This window comes from Sander lucioperca, chromosome 12, assembly GCF_008315115.2.
Source record: "Sander lucioperca isolate FBNREF2018 chromosome 12, SLUC_FBN_1.2, whole genome shotgun sequence".
Classification (NCBI taxonomy): domain Eukaryota; kingdom Metazoa; phylum Chordata; class Actinopteri; order Perciformes; family Percidae; genus Sander; species Sander lucioperca.
Window position 1 is genome coordinate 33408901 of NC_050184.1, and position 20013 is coordinate 33428913.

The window sequence follows — 20013 nt, forward strand, 5'->3', positions numbered from 1 at the left end:
TCATACTGTAGTAGCAGATCAGAAATGTATTTTGGCCCTGAACCGTTTAGTGATTTATAAACCAGCAAAAGTATTTTGAAATCAATTCTTTGAGGCACTGGAAGCCAGTGTAGAGACTTCAGTACTGGAGTGATGTGATCCACTTTCTTGGTCTTAGTGAGGACTTGAGCAGCAGCGTTCTGAATCAGCTGCAGCTGTCTGATTGATTTTTTAGGGAGACCTGTAAAGACACCGTTACAGTAGTCAAGTCTACTGAAGATAAAAGCATGGACAAGTTTTTCCAAGTCCTGCTGAGACATAAGTCCTTTAACCCTTGATATATTTTTAAGGTGGTAATAGGCTGACTTTGTAATTGTCTTAATGTGGCTGTTAAAATTCAGGTCTGAGTCCATGACTACACCAAGATTTCTGGCTTTGTCTGTTGTTTTTAACATTGTCATTTGAAGCTGAGTGCTGACTTTTAATCGTTCCTCTTTTGCTCCAAAAACAACCACCTCAGTTTTTTCTTCATTTAATTTAAGAAAGTTCTGGCACATCCAGTCGTTAATTTGTTCAATGCACTTAGTCAGTTGTTGTATTGGACTATAGTCCCCTGGCGATAAGGTTATATAAATTTGTGTGTCATCCGCATAACTATGGTAACTTATTTTATTGTTTTCCATAATTTGAGCCAGTGGAAGCATGTAGATGTTAAACAGGAGAGGCCCCAGGACGGAGCCTTGGGGAACACCGCACGTCATATTTGTATGTTCAGATGTATAATTCCCTATAGACACAAAGTAATCCCTATTCTTTAAATATGCCTCAAACCACTTTAGTACTGAGCCAGAAATGCCAACCCAGTTTTCCAATCGGTCTAGTAATATGTCATGGTCGACCGTATCAAATGCAGCACTGAGATCAAGTAATACTAAGACTGAAATTTTGCCACTATCTGTGTTTAAGTGGATGTCATTAAAGACTTTAACAAGAGCTGTCTCAGTGCTGTGGTGTGGTCGAAAACCCGACTGGAAGGCATCAAAACTGTTGTTTAGTGACAAGAAAAGGTTGAGTTGTTGAGAAACCGTTTTTTCAATGATTTTACTTAAAAATGGAAGGTTTGATATCGGCCTATAGTTGCTCATTAGTGACGTGTCTAGATTGTTCTTTTTTAAGAGTGGCTTAATGACTGCAGTTTTCAGGGCCTGTGGGAAGATACCTGAGAGAAGAGATGTGTTTACAATCTGTAGAAGATCTGTAGCCAAACAATTTGCAACATTTTTGAAAAGGCCCGTTGGTAGAATATCAAGGCAGCAGGAGGAGGTTTTCAGATGTTGTATAATGTCCTCCAGGTTTTTACGGTTAATCATATTGGAATCTGTTTTGCCTGGACACTGTGACAACACATACCCTGTACTCGATATGGAAGCATCCATAAAATTAGCGTCTAATTTTCTGAATTTTGTCATTAAAGAAGGTGGCAAAATCATTGCAGGCCTTGGTGGATAAAAGTTCAGATGCTACTGGTACTGGAGGGTTTGTTAACCTATCGACAGTAGCAAACAAAGCACGTGAATTATTATTGTTTTTGGCAATAATGTCCGCGAAGAAGCACCGCCTTGCATTCCTCAGTTCCAAATTATAAGTGCGAAGTCTCTCTTTATAGGTGTTGTAGTGGACCTGGAGATTAGTTTTTCACCACCTGTGTTCTGCTTTTCGACACTCTCTTTTTTCTGTTCTTACCAGTATGGCATTTCTCCATGGAGATCTTTTCTTATCAGAGACAGTTTTTACCTTAATGGGAGCAATGGCATCAATAACATTTGTAATTTTACAATTGAAATTGTCTACAAGCTCAGTTACTGAGACCCCTGAGAGGGTGGGTGTGGACGAGAAAAGCTGAATGAATGTTTCACTGGTGTTGTCAGTGATATACCGTTTTGGACACTTTTGTGCACAGAGATAGTGCCATTAAAGAAAACACAGGAATGATCAGACAGAGCAGCATCAGTCACCACAACCTTGGAAATGTTCAAACCTTTCGAGATAATCAAGTCCAGAGTGTGCCCCTTGTTGTGTGTGGGCTCCGTCACATGCTGAGTCAGTCCATAGTTCTCAAAAATGCAACACAGTTCTTTTGTCCCTCTATCCTGGGGGTTGTCAACATGAATGTTGAAATCACCAGCAATAACTACACAGTCAAAGTTAATACAGATTAAAGACAGCAGTCCACTAAAGTCGTCAAAAAAGGATGCACAGTATTTAGGTGGCCTGTAGATAATTAGAAATATAGGTCGAGAGGGGGACCTTAACTGAAGAGCCACATATTCAAAAGAAGCAAAGTTTCCATAAGCTATTTGAGTACATTGGAACGAGTCGTTAAACAAAATGGCGACTCCACCTCCTTTCTTATTCGCTCTATTCTCACTCATAAAATTGAAGTTAGGGGGAGCTGACTCAATGAGAACAGCATCACTGTTATTATGGTCTAACCAGGTTTCAGTTAAAAACATAAAATCAAGATTGTGCTTAATAATAAAATCATTGATTAAAAATGATTTACCCGCCAAAGACCTGACGTTTAGTAAGGCTAATGTTAGTGTGTTAAAATAATTATCTGTCTCATTTTCTCGAGAAGGCAACATAAGGCTAACCAGATTGATATCTTTGCCCTGCAAAATCTTAGACCGCAACTGGGCCGGTATATTAGAAGAAGCAGGAATGTAAGGCCTACCCACGAATGGAGCCGGGACTGCGCTGGCCAGGGAATGAGCGGCGTCAGCACAAGCGGACGGGGCCGGCTGCGAAACGCTGCCCGGCTGGGACATGAATGCCAGCGCTTTGCTGACAGTCGCCGAGGAACCAGCAGCAGAAACACCTTCCACGGCTTGCAGCCTCGTGTCCAAAGACCTCATCGAGCTAGCCAGGGACTGAAGGGAAGCAAGAATGAGGCAGCCAGCTCGCGGAGCTCCGAAGAAGGCAGGCCAGGAGCCGGTACGATGCCGTGAAGCTGAAGCTGCAGGAGGGCCGACTCCGTCTCATCTGAGTGAACATCAGGCTGCGATGCCAGGCGAGAGCTACATCTCAGCCCGTCCGGGGAGACCGTAAACGGCACCGCCACTGCGGAAGCAGGATCCGGACCCGACGGATCGAAATCTGAATCAGACGTGAGAAGAGCGAAAAGAACCAAGCCAAACAGGGAGAAAACCAGGTCCATGTAACCATCCGACGGCGAAACAGCGTATATTGCTCTTATCCTGAAATGACAACTGAGCAGCAGAGAGAGACAAGTTTAAAACAGGGGTGTCGTGCTGTGATTGGCTTGAAAAATTCAGGGCCTCTTCTGATTGGTTAGCTAAAGTGGGTGCCTAACATCTGTTCAGTTTAGAAGAGAGAAATATGATTAAGTTTAGAAGTCTTCCTGCCAGAATTTTCGCTGAGCTCCATTAGTGCACATACATTATAGGCACCGTAAAGTTCAGCTAACGCATACTAGCATTAGCGCTTGGTGGGCTGTAAACACTGAGTATAAACACAGCCGTAAATTTGCGTGTAATGTTGAATGGTCGGCATTTAACAGTCACAAACTACACCAGCAGTTAGCAGTTAGTTGGATATTAATCACCCCATTTCTGCACCAGTCCGTGTTAACACAGCCCACCTCCACTAGTCTTACCCGGCGACAGAGCAGCAGGCATGGGCGTAAATCTGATCTAACAGTAGGGGGGGTGACAATAAACATAAAATTTCTGAAGAGCAATTTTTGAAGGGGACACAAATAATACAGCCACAATTATACTCGTAGAGGACATGTGTACACAGAGGAAAGCCTTAATACTATCATTAGTGTAGCATGGAGACTGTACCATTATCCTTCTTGTCAGTGGTTCTCTTGATTCAATGAAAAAGCTGACTAAATTGACCGAAATATTCTTCTTTAAAACCATGTATTTATTTTTAAGTTGTTTACAATCAAGCCAAAAAAAAACCTTAAAACATAATGACTTATTTTGAAAAAGTGTCCCCATATAAAAGAAATACAATACTTTTGTACACTTGTTAAATTAGCTGATGTAGTATATGACCATTCTATAACTTTCTATAAACTTTGCTTAAAGGTTTGTTATAAGGGAGTCCTATGAACTTTACTCTACATTCACTGAGAACATCTGGAAATTGTTAACATGAGCAGAGGTTCCCCCAAGACAGAAGATACCTTTTTTGGAGTTGTGCCAGATAACAGGCATCGATTGGTCAGTTATCCATCCAATGGTATACTCACACATATCACGTCCTATGTTGATACAATGCATAGGATATATACGTTGCTCACACAAAGAAAAGACAGAGCGACAAATTTTGAAGATTGGGTCGGTTGTCTCTCCAGATATCCATGGGTCTGTAAATTGATGCTGAATCTTTGCTTGTAATAAACCTTTTTATAATCAAGAACAGTGTCTGCGGATTCCTCTTCATACAGCATCACAGCATTACTATTTAAGACACCACAATTTTGGCGACGAGGATGGGATCGGTTGCATCTCCCAGGTCATCGTTTCATCATGGGCAACCAGGGACTGACTCCCGCTTCATTGGTCGACTATGAGGTGAGCTTTCTCACAGATTTGGGCGCTGGTCAGTTCATGTGTGACTCTGTGTGTGCGCTGAGGGATTGCACCGTGTCGAACCTGTGTGTGTTTTGTGTAGTGATTGCTGTGCGAGGGGGAGGTTCGTCCTAAATTTATTTGCGTTAAAATCAACGCAGACAGGGGGAAGTGTGAGTTAACATATGAGAAATAAGAGGAAAACAAAAGTTAGAGAAACAGAGGAAAAGGAAATTTAAGTGAAGAAATAGAGAAAAGGGAGAAAAAAGTAAGGGATTAAGGAATATTCACATAGACAATGTGAAAAGGTTTTAAGGAATAGGCAAATTGGATTAAAGAAAACAGTTTAACCCTGGCCAGGGCAATTTGGCTTAAACAACATAAAGAAAAAGGAAACAAGAGAAAATAAAAACAAGAAGTGATAAGGACAAGATAAAAGTAAATAAGAGAAAATAAAAGAATACAGAAAAGAACAGGAACAATAAAGAGAAACCAACAGGAACAAAGAATAAAGGATAACGCCGTTAATCTGATAAAAAGCCCTTTGAAAAAAGGCGATCATAGGATGGGCCGTAGTCTTGAACTTTTATTAGATGAAAAGTTTGAGCCAGTTCTGAGAACTGAGGTGTAGACTAACAGTTCAATGGTAGGTTTCCCAATCGATTCATTGTTGACGAATAATGTCCGAAGCAGATTTCCCATTGGACGTCTATATCTAGGTAGCAAAATAACTAAAAAAAAAAAAAAAAAAACAACACGGCGGAAAGCAGACTCTTTTTACGAATTACATGCATGAATGATGTCGACTTTTGTGTGTATGAGAGAGTGTGTGTGTGTGAACAGCGGTGTGTGTGAACAGTGGTGTTTCTGCTGTGTGTGATAGCCTGTGCATGTGTCATAAGGATCCTATATTAGATAGATATATATAGATATATACATATATGTTTTGGTTGAGAACAGGAGTCTTAGTTATCTGTAAGGTTAAGATATTCTCTTCATTATGGCTAAAATATGAGTCTCTTTTTGAAGAGAACGTTTTCAAATGTGTTAAAATGTATGAGCCTTCTTTGGGAGGACTTTTGTTTAATAATCTTATGAGTCTTCTTCGAAGGAGAACGTTTTCAAAAATCGCTAAAACTTATGAGCCCCTTTGGAGGATGTTAAAAATAGATTAGGCTAACCCATAGTAAAAATAAGAAGCTTCAAAAGTAGTATTTGTGTTTTATGTTTTGTGTTGGTGTGTTTTGTCTTGTGTCATTGTTGTTTTAATGTGGTCTGTTGAAGGAAAAAATGGAGAGACAATAGGTCTGTCTGTTGAGAGAATTTGTAAGAATCATTAAGTTCTCTCTGATTTCTTTGAGATCGTTTAAACTGCTTTATGATAGCATATTGCTATTTGCGTTATCTGCTGCTTTGAAATTAGTAAGATTAAGAAATTTTATGTTAAAGTAAGCTGAGTGATTCTTTAGCTATTCTTCTTGGTTGAGTGTGAGCCTAGGTGCTCTGGAGTTCCTCTCACTGTGAAATCACACTGCTGACTGATCTGCGCATGCCCAAGAATGCTAGGAATTCAAGTTTTCACAGAAAGTTTAGGCCACTCCTTACCTGCACTAAAGGGCAGAGACGGAGCGGCTAAAGGAGAAGGGGGGTTGAGTGTAGCTCAGTAAAACATTAAAGTGGCTGTTGCTTGACTATGAAACTATGCGATTAAGATCCATTAAATTTATAAATGAGAGTTATGTTGATGGGTAAAAAAAAAAAGAGAGAGAAAATGTCATAAACACCTAGAGAAATGGCATTAGAATTTGAAATGTCCTTCTAATTAGGAAGCCTTAGCTATGCTTGCTTCTGAAGCATGATAAGAAAAATTGGGAGAAAATAAATAAATAAGGCTCAGGCCTGAAAGAAAAAGGAAAAAAGAGAGATTAATAGCTGGCATAGATGATTTGCTAGAACTCAAATCAGTGATTGATCACCCTGGATTAAGAAAATGAGATAAATGTATATAAAGTAGTATAGTATAGTAGTATACATCTTGATGTTATTTACAATACACAGCATGGTTTTCTGGGGGGGGGACAACCCTTAGATGGGGGGGTCCTGACCCCCCCGACCCCCCTGGGATTTACGCCCTTGCCTGTTAGCGAAGCTTCAAGATGGCTGACACTCGTTTTGCTTCAGATATCTTCGTGTAAAGATCAGTCCAACCCCCTATGGGCGGGTTGAAAACATGCGGAAGTAGCTTCTACTACTGGCTGTAGTCCATTGCCTCTGGGGTATTGTGGGTTTTCCAGACCCACAATACAGAGATCTCTCGTCTCAGGGGGACATGAGGGAGGGAAGCACAATCATTCGAAAATACTACAGTGTTTCTACTGATACAAAGCTTAATGCTAAATCGGTGAAGTTCCCTTTAAAACATGATTTGAGACTGAACATTTAGTAAGTAAAAATTAAGTAAAATGTTATGCAAACTGAAACAAAAAAGGTGGCAGAACAAACTTAAATATCAATATCACACATTCATTCATAATAGAACTAGGGCTGTCAAAATAACGCGTTAATTTCGATTAATTAATCTGAGAAAAAATAACGCGTTAAAAAAAATAACGCAGATTAATCCATTCCAGCCGTTCTAGCCACCATTGGACTGTAAAATGAAGGAGGGAGACGAGAATGTGCTGCCTGGATCATTAATTGGAACATTTATTTGTAAAAATCTTCTTCCTGCCAACCCTGGCTACCGAAATCTGGTGCCACTGATATGTCTGCGCCATAGACTGTATATAAGAATGGACCAACAGATCCCGTTGCTCTGGACGGAGACCAGTGAAGGCCTTTAGAAGCACTTTTCCGGTGAGAGCTGAGCGTTACTGCGCAGCCTCCAACTGAGAGAGACGACGTACATGTGACGTGAGCAACGTGTCTGAAAGTTGTGAGTCTTCTGGTAGCTGTGCCAAGAGAAATCTCAATCATTCCGGATCTTGCAGAGAAGGAGAGCATAGGTATATGTAAGGAGATAACGTGGACACAGGCTAATTATTGCTAACTAAAATGCTAGTTAACATTAGTAATTACACTTAAACAGCTAATGTAAGTCCAAACTGCCTGCGAGCTTCTCCTGTACTATACGGTAATTCCTCTACTATGCGACAGTAAGTCGCGTGGTTATGACACAATCGTTAGCCTATTTTTACAAAAACGTATACTACGGAGCCATAACGTGAGGTACAAGGTAATGGAGCCATTTATACATTGTCATGTTTCTTTAGAAATAAACAATGGACAAATAAAGTCTTTAAACGCATCAGATGTAAAGTTATTCGCTGTCAAAGTGACGTCAAAATGAATGGCAGTCAATGGAATGCTAATGTCGGGTGATCGCTTTGTAGCATCAAAATGGCGCCATAGGAGATTCGAGCTCTGGAGCGAAGCTTACCCCCTTGGTCTGCGCTCTCCTCTCTGATGCTCTGAAACAGACGGCAACACAAACACCGCTGCACGTGACGCGAGTTAACACTATACTCAACAGCAGCTAACGTTAGCCTACCGCTAGCTAGTAGCTGGATTAAAAACGGTTAAAATGCTGACAGCTAACGCTAAAAACAACACAGACGGTGCGTTCAATGAAACTGGTAAACTACAGCCTCGTGGTGCGTTTGAAGTTATTGTAAATGTCCTTTTCCCACCTGGTGGTTGTTTTTGTCGTTCAACAGCAATTTACTAGTGAAATAAGTTATTGTTATTGTTATACATTATTATTAAATCATTTAATTTTGACCATATGGCCTTAGCAATAAACAAGCCGTTCTTTAATGTCACCAACTGTTGTTTAGTACCCTTTTTTTTTCATTTTCTTTTTCTACAGCCCTAAATAGAACATAGAAAATAATTTCAGATCTGTATTAACAATGTGAATAATGGAAAAACACAAATTCTAACTGTAGAATTATAGTTAGAATTGATCTTTTGAATCTGTGAATCTGTGAATCTTTCTAACTTTACGCACGTTTATAAAACCGAGGGCATGGATTATGAATCTGTGCAAACTGTTTCTAAAACAGAGGGCACGGATTAATGCACACGTTTCTAAAACAGAGGGCACGGATTAATGCACACGTTTCTAAAACAGAGGGCACGGATTATGAATCCGTGCGAACAGTTTATAAAACCGAGGGAACGGATTTTTATTCTGTGCGCACGGTTTAGTTTTTTTTTTTCAGGTGACCCCAGGGGGGCTCCGTAGGCCCGTGAATTTATGGCACTGAATGTGTCTGCCTCGATGCCAGTCACTTCACCATTGTTAGCGCTACCTTTGCTACATGCAATCGTCAACTTAAAGTTGAAAAGTAAGGTATGAAAGGTATTTTGCAAAATATTCGTTACACTGTGCTCTATATAAAAATAAACGTTGCACTTGGCAGCTCACGGAAAACACGTCTACTCCATGCGTGTGCCGACTTTTTTGACATGCTATACTATGACTTTTGTGACGTTTCAACATACTTTACTATGACTATAATTTTTATGAAATACTATACTGACTTTCATGACATTTGTGATATACTATGACTTTTTATGACATTAATGGTGTACTATAACCATGACCTTTAAATACATTTTTATTACATAATATACTGACATTTGACCTACAATTCAATGATTATTTTTACGACATTTTTAACAGTAACATTCTATACTGACTTTAATTTTCATGACATTACTTTTATCCCATTTTCTGAAATACTATACCACTATATTTTATTAACTTATTACATGCGACATATTACACTGACCTTTTTAGTATTTGTAATAACATACTATTCTCAGCGGTTCGATCCCTGGTTGTCCACATGTCAGAGCATGTTCTAAATGACTCCAGATGGTTTGGCCACACCTGGCCTACAGTGTGTGAGTGAATGGCTGAAATACAGGCAACAATTGTAATAAATTCGGTCCATTTTGTTTTATTTCAATAATTAATTACAAAAAGTGATGTCAAAATAAAAGCTTGCCTCAACATAATATAAAAACTCACTGAGATGTTGACACACAATTTAGTTTAATAAATACAGATAAAAAGCCAGGCAAGTGCAACATTTTCAATCAGAAATCAGTCTATACATCTTTATTTAACCACAGACACAATACCTGAGTCCTAATACTCTTAAAGTATGCATCTTCTTCTGAGTAGTGTGGGGGTATACAAATATTAATCTGACACTCTAGAAGAGAGATGTCTACAAAGCCAATACCTGATAAATTATTTCTTTTAATTATTAATTTAAATGTTTCCTTGTCAGAGAAAACTGTTTTAACTTCATTTGGTGGAGCTACACAACAGACATGGCACAACAAATTTGCCAAAAATGCCATTAAACATGACCAATTATTAAGCATACACAGTTAAGGTAGGCCTACCATTAAGCCTCGATCAACAACAAGCTAAAACACTTGGCTTTTTTAAATAAGGCATACTATGGAACATGCCTTTTATTTAGGCACTATGCTTGAGACTGTTTAACAGATCCCATTGTTATTTACAAGACTGGAGGACTGGTTTATCGGCTAGGAGCCTCTCATTTACACAATGTATTATTATATCCATTCCAGTTACACAAATGGTGACATTTCTTATAGAAGTAAATAGAGGCAAATTCACTGTGTTCTTAAGCACCAAACTGAAAGTGCTAGACTTTGATCTGTTTTAAAGTTTATACATAAACTATTAAATTCTAACAGCTGTATTTAGGGTCAAGCATGCAAACATTCTTTACTGATTTTGCTTGTTTCAAGCCATCGGTGTAACTGAGCTGCAATGGACAAGCTGAGCTGTGCTCTAAGCTATAGTGCAAAAGTTTAAAATCAACATGGAGTTTAAAGGGGCTGTACTCGACATTCAGACCATTAATATAGCAACAAACAAATATTTCCTATGTGAAGATATAGTGGGAGTAATGGCGTCCTTAGCAGAGAATGAAGTCCCACTCCTTAAGGCCTTTTTATGCTTCTGTAGAATAGAGCTTAGATCGGCCCAAAAAATCAAGCCCGAACCTACCTGAGCACGTTGCGTCCGAGCCCGGCCCGGCCCGACACATTAACTGTAATTATGAGCCCGAGCCCAATTTAAACCCGACACTTTTTTAACACGTGGGCCGTTATAACTGACGTTCTCAACTACAATTCAGAGTTGTTTGAACTGCAGAAATCTGTTTAGAATAACGCAACAAGGACGAAGCATGTAAACTGCGCTGTTTGTTTATTCAGAATGGAACGGATCGCAAATGGATCCGAATGAAGAAATGTAAAAAAACAAGAAACAATGATGAACAACATATTGTTGTCACTGCCCACGACTTGTTTAAACTGCTTCCATACCGCCGACTTTCCTCCACACTTGCTCAAAGTTAATTCTCCTGTTTTTCTTTTGTTCTTTACATCTTCAAGCTCCCGGTGTGATGCGTGCGAGAGGAGGAGACTCCGCGCATGACACGTGCTGCATTTTGTAACTGCAGCCTAACTTTTGTACTTTTATATAGCCTATATATATATTTATAATATTTCTGATTATGGCATAGCTTTCTCCCCACCCAATTAGGATAATAAAGTAATGGATAAAAAAAACAAAAAAAACAAATAGCTTGATCAAGGGGGGGGCGATGATTTCCCTGAGCCTGTGGGACGGCACAGGTCAGTCAAAGAAGTCCTCTTCTCAACCAGCGCTTTTTACTTCTAGTAATATTGGAGATACAGGACTGTGATGCTTACTACAGAGACAAAAAGCAAAGAAAGAAAATTTTAATTTTACATTTTTAGACAAACTGTAAAAAAAAAGAAAAAAAAAAAAAGAAATTACAGCCGTGACAGAGAAAGGGTTTTAAGAGAAGTAACACAGGCAGGTGTCAAATATGCAAGTTAACTGCCGCAGATAATATAGAAGGAAGAAAAGATTAGTAATACATCATGGACATGGAGTAGGAAATATAAAAATCATCTGTCAACATTACCATCCATTTATTTGGCATAAATGAGTTCAGCCGTTCTTGGCAGTCTGTCCTTGTAACGGGAGTTCTACATCCTCTCTCTCTTTTGGAGCCACATAATGACTGGTCAACATTGCTGCTTATGTACGACCAGGCAAATAAGAAGTGAGGAGACTTTAAGGAAGTCCAGAGAAACACCCTCTTCACCCAAAAGACTACAAGACCTCCCATATTTAAAGAATACTTACACGCACACACAAACACCACAGCCATGTATGCTGCTCTCATCGGTCTCTTACAGCCTAAAATATCCAAATTTGTGCGTTTGTTACTTTGAGATGCAAAATACTACACGTTTATTTCTAAGAGCAGAAATAAGCAGGTCACCACAACATCATCCAAGACCAAAAAGTTCAAATAGCCGGTTTCTATTCATATCATGTGGCCTGGTGTTCCATACTTTGAAATTTGATTATTGTAATAATAACTTAATGTTCACAAAGTGTGTAAAGAACACGACCTCTTCTGCAGAAGGAAATACGACTATCATACCACCAAAATGCTCTGTTGTCACGTTTATCATATTTCATTACACACAAACTACACCAACAGGAACACACAACAAAAGTGGTTTCCTCAGAAACATTTTCAAAAATGTGACATACCAGCAGCCACCACTACTTTCTCCTTTTGCAGAAATGAGTCAATGTAAAAATCCTTTCCAAGACATTATGTGCTGTTCACCCAAGATCAAGTTTAGCTAGCAATAATGACAGGACATCACTTCTGTGACACTCACAAGGTGCCTCTAGTTGCAATGCAACCAGTAGCTTTCTGCAAGCTGTCATTCCTGACCTGACAGGTGCTCGTAAGGAGGGCGCAGTGTGACCCAGTATTAAATGTTAAATTAAAACCAAAGTATTGAAATGGTTCGTATATGATTAAAATATAAAGCATCTATGTCACTTCACATTCAGGGGCCGCACCAAATGAAACGTAATTTATATACCATTCTATGTCACGCAAATGTGTGACAACCATGGAAACATTAAATGCAGCAGAGTATTAACAAAAAAATTGCATACCTAATATTTAAAAAATGCTTCATGACTTGGCTGACAACTTTATCAACACTTGATTAAAACTTTGGGCAGCGCTCTTTCTACAGTGATCTCCAGCACCGTGTAAGAGAGTGTTTTGAGGGTTTATCACAGCGCCCCCTTATGACAACGTTGAAACTGTGTGGTAGAGAAAAGGTCCAGTGTGTAACGTGTTTAGTTGTTCATTATCAAAATCTGTATTGCCCTTCACAAACTTGTCCTTTTTATGAATACTGACCACCACCATCAATTCCAAGTATTCCTACTGGCTTGAAATTTTACATTTGCGCTTGCATGAACTGGGGTAGACGCTCCATATCCATGCGCCATCTTGAATACGTTAGCCGGTAAGGGACACACAGGATATACTGCTCCGTCTTTCGCGTTTTTGACTCATAGCATAGAACATAGAAATTCCTACACATTGGACCTTTAAGAATAAAAGTGTTACAAATGCACATGCACAACTATCCATGCAACACTTAATAAAACTTGACAGACAGAGGGAGCGTTAACAGAATATAGGCTAAATGCTGACCAGATCCAAAGCAGACATCAACAAAAGGTCGGAAAAGCCATGACAGGGACAAAGCCATTTTTAAGGGTTAGTCGGCATAGTTAAATGAGATAACTTTTTACCGTTGTTTTTTCTTGATGCATAGCACGTATACCAGGGCTCCAACAACGATAACAAAGAGGACTATTTTGATGAGAAAAAAAATTGAAATGTTTTTGAGATGATGTAAGAAAAGATGATGGGCCCATTTAAATGCCTACCATGAAAAGGGTTTTGGTAATCCCAAAAGGCTTTGCTTTTATGAAATTATTGCTTAAAAAAAAGGGACTTTTGCTGTTTGTTAGCATGCAGAATTCAGAAAGGACTATTTAAACCTTAGGTGCACCTTACATAACAATATGTACAAAACACAAACCACAGTAAGTGACAAAGTGACACATCAAGCCATTAATACATTCGTATGGTATTTTTTGACCCAAATGAGAACATAATGCCCTCTCCAGAACACCATATCTACTGTAGTATGACCACGCGGTTCTTATAAGGGCATCATGATCTTATTTGGGTCAACGTTACCGCTTTACAATCTTGATCTACTAAAGATGAAGTTGAAACTTACCAAGACCAACACCCAAGCCTATAGCCAACTTATCTCCATGATTGTCTGTAAAAAACAATAAGGACAGAATTGTGTCAAACAGTGATGTTGGTTGAACAACGCTAATCTGCTACTGTTAAAAAAACCAAATGAATGAAAATTACTTTGATTAACCAGGGTCAGTCATTATGATAAGAAACTGTTTGGTAATGGCTATAGCTGCCATAACATCACTCAACAAAACACATCAGTAATGGTCATGTGTGCAGGTGCTGTGTGTATAAATGTGCAAGTATCTGATGTCTTTCATGTAGTCATGTTGTGGGGTATAATGTATTCATGTACCTATGTATTTATGTCAGGCTCTGCACAGACTGTGGCAACAAATTTACTTGAAAAAAGGACAATAAAGAATCTAATGTGTTGTAGGGGTCACTAAAATAAATAAATACAGCTTAGTTTTGTGATATTTTTCATGGCAGAAGCCAAGTATCAATCTTTTATTATATAAATTGCATATCAGTATTTAACTTGTTGGTACTAGAGCAGAGGTAGGCTCTTTAGCCCCTCTCCAGTGGCTCCTTGTGACAAAGAGTTATATGGAAGTGAATAATGGTTATTTTTTATTTTGCATTTTAAGTTTTATTTAGTGTGTAGTTTATAGGCCTAAAGTCATTCTTACATTCTCCATTTAGGTTTACATTTCAGTCAACTAAAATATGTACAAAGAGAAAAATATCAGAACTGCTGCAGAAAGCAGAGCAAATGTACTTTTATGAGTTTTTTTAAATCTCCAAACTCTCAGTAGTGTTGCTGCTTTTGTGGCAGTTCAGGAGATTGTAATGAGTAAAAAGGCCATGGAAAGTCCTTCACAAATAGTGATACATGAAGTATTTGTTCAAAAATATCAAAGCAGCTTTTCTATAACTAAATTGTCAATTAAATTGTATTGATCAGAAAATTTAAGATATGTCACTCTCAAATGGCAACAAACCTCCCCATATTAATGAATGCCCTATTAGTCATGTTGATAGGCTGATTTACACTTAAATAGACTTAGTTACCTTCATTATAAGAATCATAGATTTCAGATTTCTTTGAATTATTTTGGGTCAAAAATGACTCTTTTAATTGGAAGGTTGCTGACCCCTGTACTAAAGTACCATAATCAATTGCTTTCAGGTAATAAATTGCAATATATCGCAGAATATCGCAATATGTTTAAAATCCCAATAATATCGGAGCTTGATATGGATATAATATCGTATCGTGGGGCGTCTGGTGATTCCCACCCCTACCTTACATGTTTTGAAAATTATATCACCACTGTTGAGTCAAGATTTTATCATGAAAAAGCTTTCAAAAAAATTATACACCGATGATTACTTTAAATATTATATTTCTGGTACTGGTAGCAGTGTTGACTTGCATACGCAGCTCCCGGCCCCCTCAGGCTCAAACCCCTAATTAATATATCTTGGATCAAACTGGATCCATTGTGTTTGTGTTAAGGAAGAGTTACACTAAAATATGTTGAAATGAAAACATCTGAGGCGAGAAATATAGTAACAGAATCTTTGATTCATACTTGATCAGCGCTATCTAGTTCAGCAGTTTGATCGCAGTTCACAAACAGTGACAGACGCTGCAAAGGCTCCTCGGCCCTGATTGGTTGTTTAAATTTGGGCGAGGTGGAGAGAAAATGCCAGGTGGAGAGAATCGATTCTAACATCGTCACACACAAAAAAATCATGATAGATATGATTTTAGATTTTTTTCCCCACACCAAATATCCATTAATGTAATCTAAACTTACATGGCTCAGTAGAGGTGGCAGTAGTATGGGCTGCATATGTGGTGGAAGAGTGTGCTGCTGAAGGCAGTGCATGGTTACAATTTAATTCAATTTGCATACTTCTAACTGAAACATGCAATAAGACCTAGTATTGCTTTTGATGTGTATTTACCCTTAAATAACTTCACTAGTCAAAAAGGTATGATTTCTATATTGAAATTGGGAAAGATTTCCAAAATTCCAAACATTCCCAAGCTCAACTTGCCCTGGAAAATGTTCGACACTTTGCAACCCTAAGTGTGTACAGTATAAGTTGCACTTTCCTTTCCTGTGAGGTCAAAATGCAATGTATGGAAAAATACTGACTTTGCTCAGCACTAATAGTAACAAAAGTATAAACACAAAAGTGTATTAGACAGATTTTTTTGGGGGGAAAACTAAAATCTGTAATTATTTCAAATCAGGAGTGAGCAATATGGATATAATCTTCCACCAGGTTTGTGTAATTTGATATCATGATATTGATATACAGTATATCATGGTATAGTATCAATTTCTGGAAAATTAATTAGGCTAAATAACCAGACAGGAATGTTTTTTTTTAATGAATTTGAGTGACCTTACAAACTGAGGTACAGTACAGAACATAACGCCAAACACTACTTCACTGTGTAACAAGCAATATCAGCAGCAAATAAAGCCTTGTTTATACTTCACTAGGATCACTCAACTGTAATTCCTTGACACAAACACAACAATAGCAGTTTGATCTAAGATACATTAATTAGCTTTGATACTGTAAAACACTTTAGCCCTTTGGTGTCCATCAGCCCAAAAAGACCCAAACTAGGTGACAGGTGACAACCCTGTAGGGCTTCTAATGGCTTCTTAAGCATTAACATGGATTTTACCTGGTGTCTTTGGGGGAGAATGTGTTGTGGTGCTGGTGGTGGTGGTGGGGGGTTTAGGTGGGGGTGGTATTCCTGCAAAAACATAAATCAGGACAATGTTATTAGAGATATGCTAATACCACAAAGATACACTTATAAGTAACTTTTAAATGTTTCTAAAAATGTAATTTTTCATTTGATGATCATAAATGACCTGCAACAGCAAACGAGACTAACAGTGAAAAATAACGCTAATTTTATATAGGCCTAGTTTTTTAATGATGTCCCCGCAAAGTAAGAAAATGATTTACGGCAGGTAGACGGCGCTACAGAGCACACATTCTGACGGGTCACAGATTTCTTTGTAACACCGGAAAAGTCTGTGTTATTGTATCCAGCAATGAAGAAGATTTCTTTATATAGGCCTAATTGTATTTTAAATGTTATTTTAGAAGTTATCTGTTGTAGTTATGGCTGATACTGGGGCAGGGCCATAACAGAAAAGAAGGAAATTAAACAAAGAACTAAAAGCTAAAAGGGAATCGACAGACAACGTGTGAAAACCCGAGTCACAGCTCAGTTGGCTTTCAACAGATGGAGACAACTACGGGATTGTAAAGGATTCAAAAACGTCCCAGAATTGGCCTACAGGTATATAATATGTCTATTTCCTTCATAAAATAACTTTACAGTGCGCAATGTGGTTGTACGTCAGTAGCAAACATGAAATTACGCACCCCCCCCCTTCCATTTAGTGCAGACATTTTATTCATTTTAGTCCGTGTTGGCTTACATTTTTCTTTTCACTTGTTCCCCTGTAGTTGTGTAAAACGTCCTTGGGTTTCATGAAATGCACTATATTAATCTAAGTTATTTTTGGTTGCTACAACAAACTCTTAATGCTTTGACTCCTGACACAGTGACAGTGATAACATTACCCGGTTTAGCTCATGACACATCCAAAGTAGGCTAAGTTACTGTCTGCAACACTTGAAATGCAACGATGCATCTGTAACTTATTCTCTGATTGTAAATGAATGATTTTCTGGCTGAGCAAAACATTCATCACAACTATATGACCTCCCAGTAATGCTAACTCGGTAATACAGCGGGTAACACAGCACCGTAAAGAAAAGACCTTTCGACAGCAGGTGTGATAAAAACACTACTGCTTTTGCCCAAAGCGGCCGCTAGAATCAACACAAACTGAAAGTTACAAATAACCACTTTAATCATTTTATTGATTCATAATTAAGAGGTTGTGGAAAGTAATTAACATGCATTTCACACACAGCCTTTTAAACAGATAAGTGATTATACACACACTTATAGAAATGTGTTGTTAAGTGACCAGGCCTCCACTCACTCTCTAAAACCTTGGCCAATTAAGAAAAGTTCAATGTGTTTTTTGACCAGAAACAAAATGATCTGAAATGCACATCCAACTATGAAAAATATTTCACACACTGCAACCTTGTTGAAATTATTAAATCCATGGCTCTAATTACTACTTCAAACCTTCTCCTTCATATCTTAGGTTATATTTATATAATCTTTGAGGAATCTATTTGGCAAACAGAGGCTGCGTGGTTGAAGAATTTCATAGATTCATCCTGAAACTTTAAATATGGCATTTATGGCAAGTAATTTCTTCACATAAATGAAAAAAGGGCATTTGAGTGAGAGCAAAAACAAAAACCAGACTTTTTAATCGTTTCTATTTTTTTAAATTTAACCACAGAGCAAAAGCACACAAATGAAATTCAAATTTTATCTAAAAGGGAAACTACTGACAGAAGTATATGCAATGTTATGAGATTAATCACATGTAAAAATGTGATGGCATCTGGATTAGTATACTAATCATGTTTTCATCATGGTCAAATGTAACAGGTTGTCTTTTCTTTACAGACTTACACCAAGTAGTAATTTCAATTAATGACTTACTTTGACATGTTGGAAGTGCAGGTGACCACTGACTATCTATTCCACATGTCAGGGTGCGCCCTCCTTTCATAACATACCCAGATTTGCACTCGTATGTCACCGTAGACATGTATCCATGAGGGGGTTGAGAACCATCAACCTGGTGAGCATTGTCTATTTTAGGATCCTCACATTGAACCACTGCAGGAAGAGAACATTTTAAAATAGAAATTAATACAATTGTCCAAAATAACTTTTTCCAAAGTATGAGAGAGTGTCAGTCACAGCTGAGTTTACACTGGGAAAATGTTGAGGAAAGGTTGGAAAAAATTAAAAAACACTTACGGACACATGTTGGAGCAGGACCAAATGTTCCATGTTCTGAACATGATATTGAACTTGATCCATTAAGTGTATAATCATTTTGACATTTATACTGTACAACTTCTCCATAGTTATAGGATTCGTTGACTGGAGTGACAACACCATTCGCTACCACAGGTGGCGGATCACAAGTCACCACTGCAAAATGAAAGTGACATCTATTAGAATGGAAATACACAGTTTTTATTTAGTCATGTGTCTTGTATTAACACACAGAGATGACCAACCTTCACATGTAGGCAACCTGTCCATCCACCCTTGGGCTCCACAAAAGAGTTGAACATTGTTGGGGACCATATTGAAGCTAATTAGGGAATTAAAAAAATGTTTGACATCAGACAACACATGTCAAGAAGAATCTGTGTAAGTCCCTTTATTTCACATGATAACACTGACTGGTAGCCCCACTGAACACCCACTTTGATTAGAATACTTTTTTTGATTTGGAAACATGATGGTTGCTGACATTTTAGAGGTAAATACATTTCTTACAATTACATTTTAAAAACTAATTATCTTAACATGAACCGTCGTAGTTATCAGTTTATTACTAACCCGGTGTTGCAAGTGACCACTAGGTTATCACCGAACTGTGTCCCTTCAGGGTAATCGATATTTCCGTTGTCCACTTCTCCAGCAGAGCTACAGTTATACCCTGAAAAAAGATAACCCTTATAAGGATTTAGTCACACGCATATGTGGCATCCGGTCTAAATGAGTTAAAATGACTGGATATTGATATGATTCAACAGAATGGTTACTAGATATTATCAGTCACTCATCTATTCATCCAGCATTTACGTATATGTTGGAAAGACGTCATTTCCCAGTTGGTCGAAGACCAGAGAATATTGCCAGATTATTGCTGCTTTTACAAATTTGAATGTAAAAATGAAGTGTCATTATTCACTCTCGCATTTCAGCTTCAGAGTAGTCCAGGCGCGATTCAAAAACATCCCGTAGTTGGCCTTCATGTAATATGTCTATTTCCTTCATAAAATAACTTTACAGTGCACAATGTGGTTGTACGTCAGTAGCAGAGATGAAATTATGCCCCCCCCCCTTCCATTTAGCACAGACGTTTTATTCATTTTAGTCCGTGTTGGCTTACATTTTTCTTTTCACTTGTCCCCCTGTAGTTGTGTAAAACGTCCTTGGGTTTCATGAAATGCACTATATTAATCTAAGTTATTGTTGGTTGCTACAACAAACTCTTAATGCTTTGACTCGTGACACA

At 38.2% G+C, this 20013-nt stretch overlaps 1 protein-coding gene and 1 long non-coding RNA gene across 2 annotated transcripts in view; both read right to left on the reverse strand.

Moving 5' to 3' along the window:
* Nucleotides 1-20013, reverse strand: part of LOC116043715 (sushi, von Willebrand factor type A, EGF and pentraxin domain-containing protein 1-like) — a 161813-nt gene that overhangs the window by 81109 nt on the left and 60691 nt on the right. The window contains exons 18-21 of the mRNA XM_036008549.1: nt 19332-19431; nt 19004-19080; nt 18738-18914; nt 18414-18593 (exon numbers count right to left, since the gene is read on the reverse strand). Coding sequence (XP_035864442.1) covers nt 18414-18593; nt 18738-18914; nt 19004-19080; nt 19332-19431 — 534 coding nt within the window. The remainder of the gene's footprint in view (nt 1-18413; nt 18594-18737; nt 18915-19003; nt 19081-19331; nt 19432-20013) is intronic.
* On the reverse strand, nt 11235-12514 carry LOC116043728. The gene is made up of 2 exons (XR_004103528.2): nt 11591-12514; nt 11235-11350 (listed from the first exon to the last, which is right to left on the reverse strand). It is a non-coding gene; the product is annotated as an uncharacterized LOC116043728 (long non-coding RNA).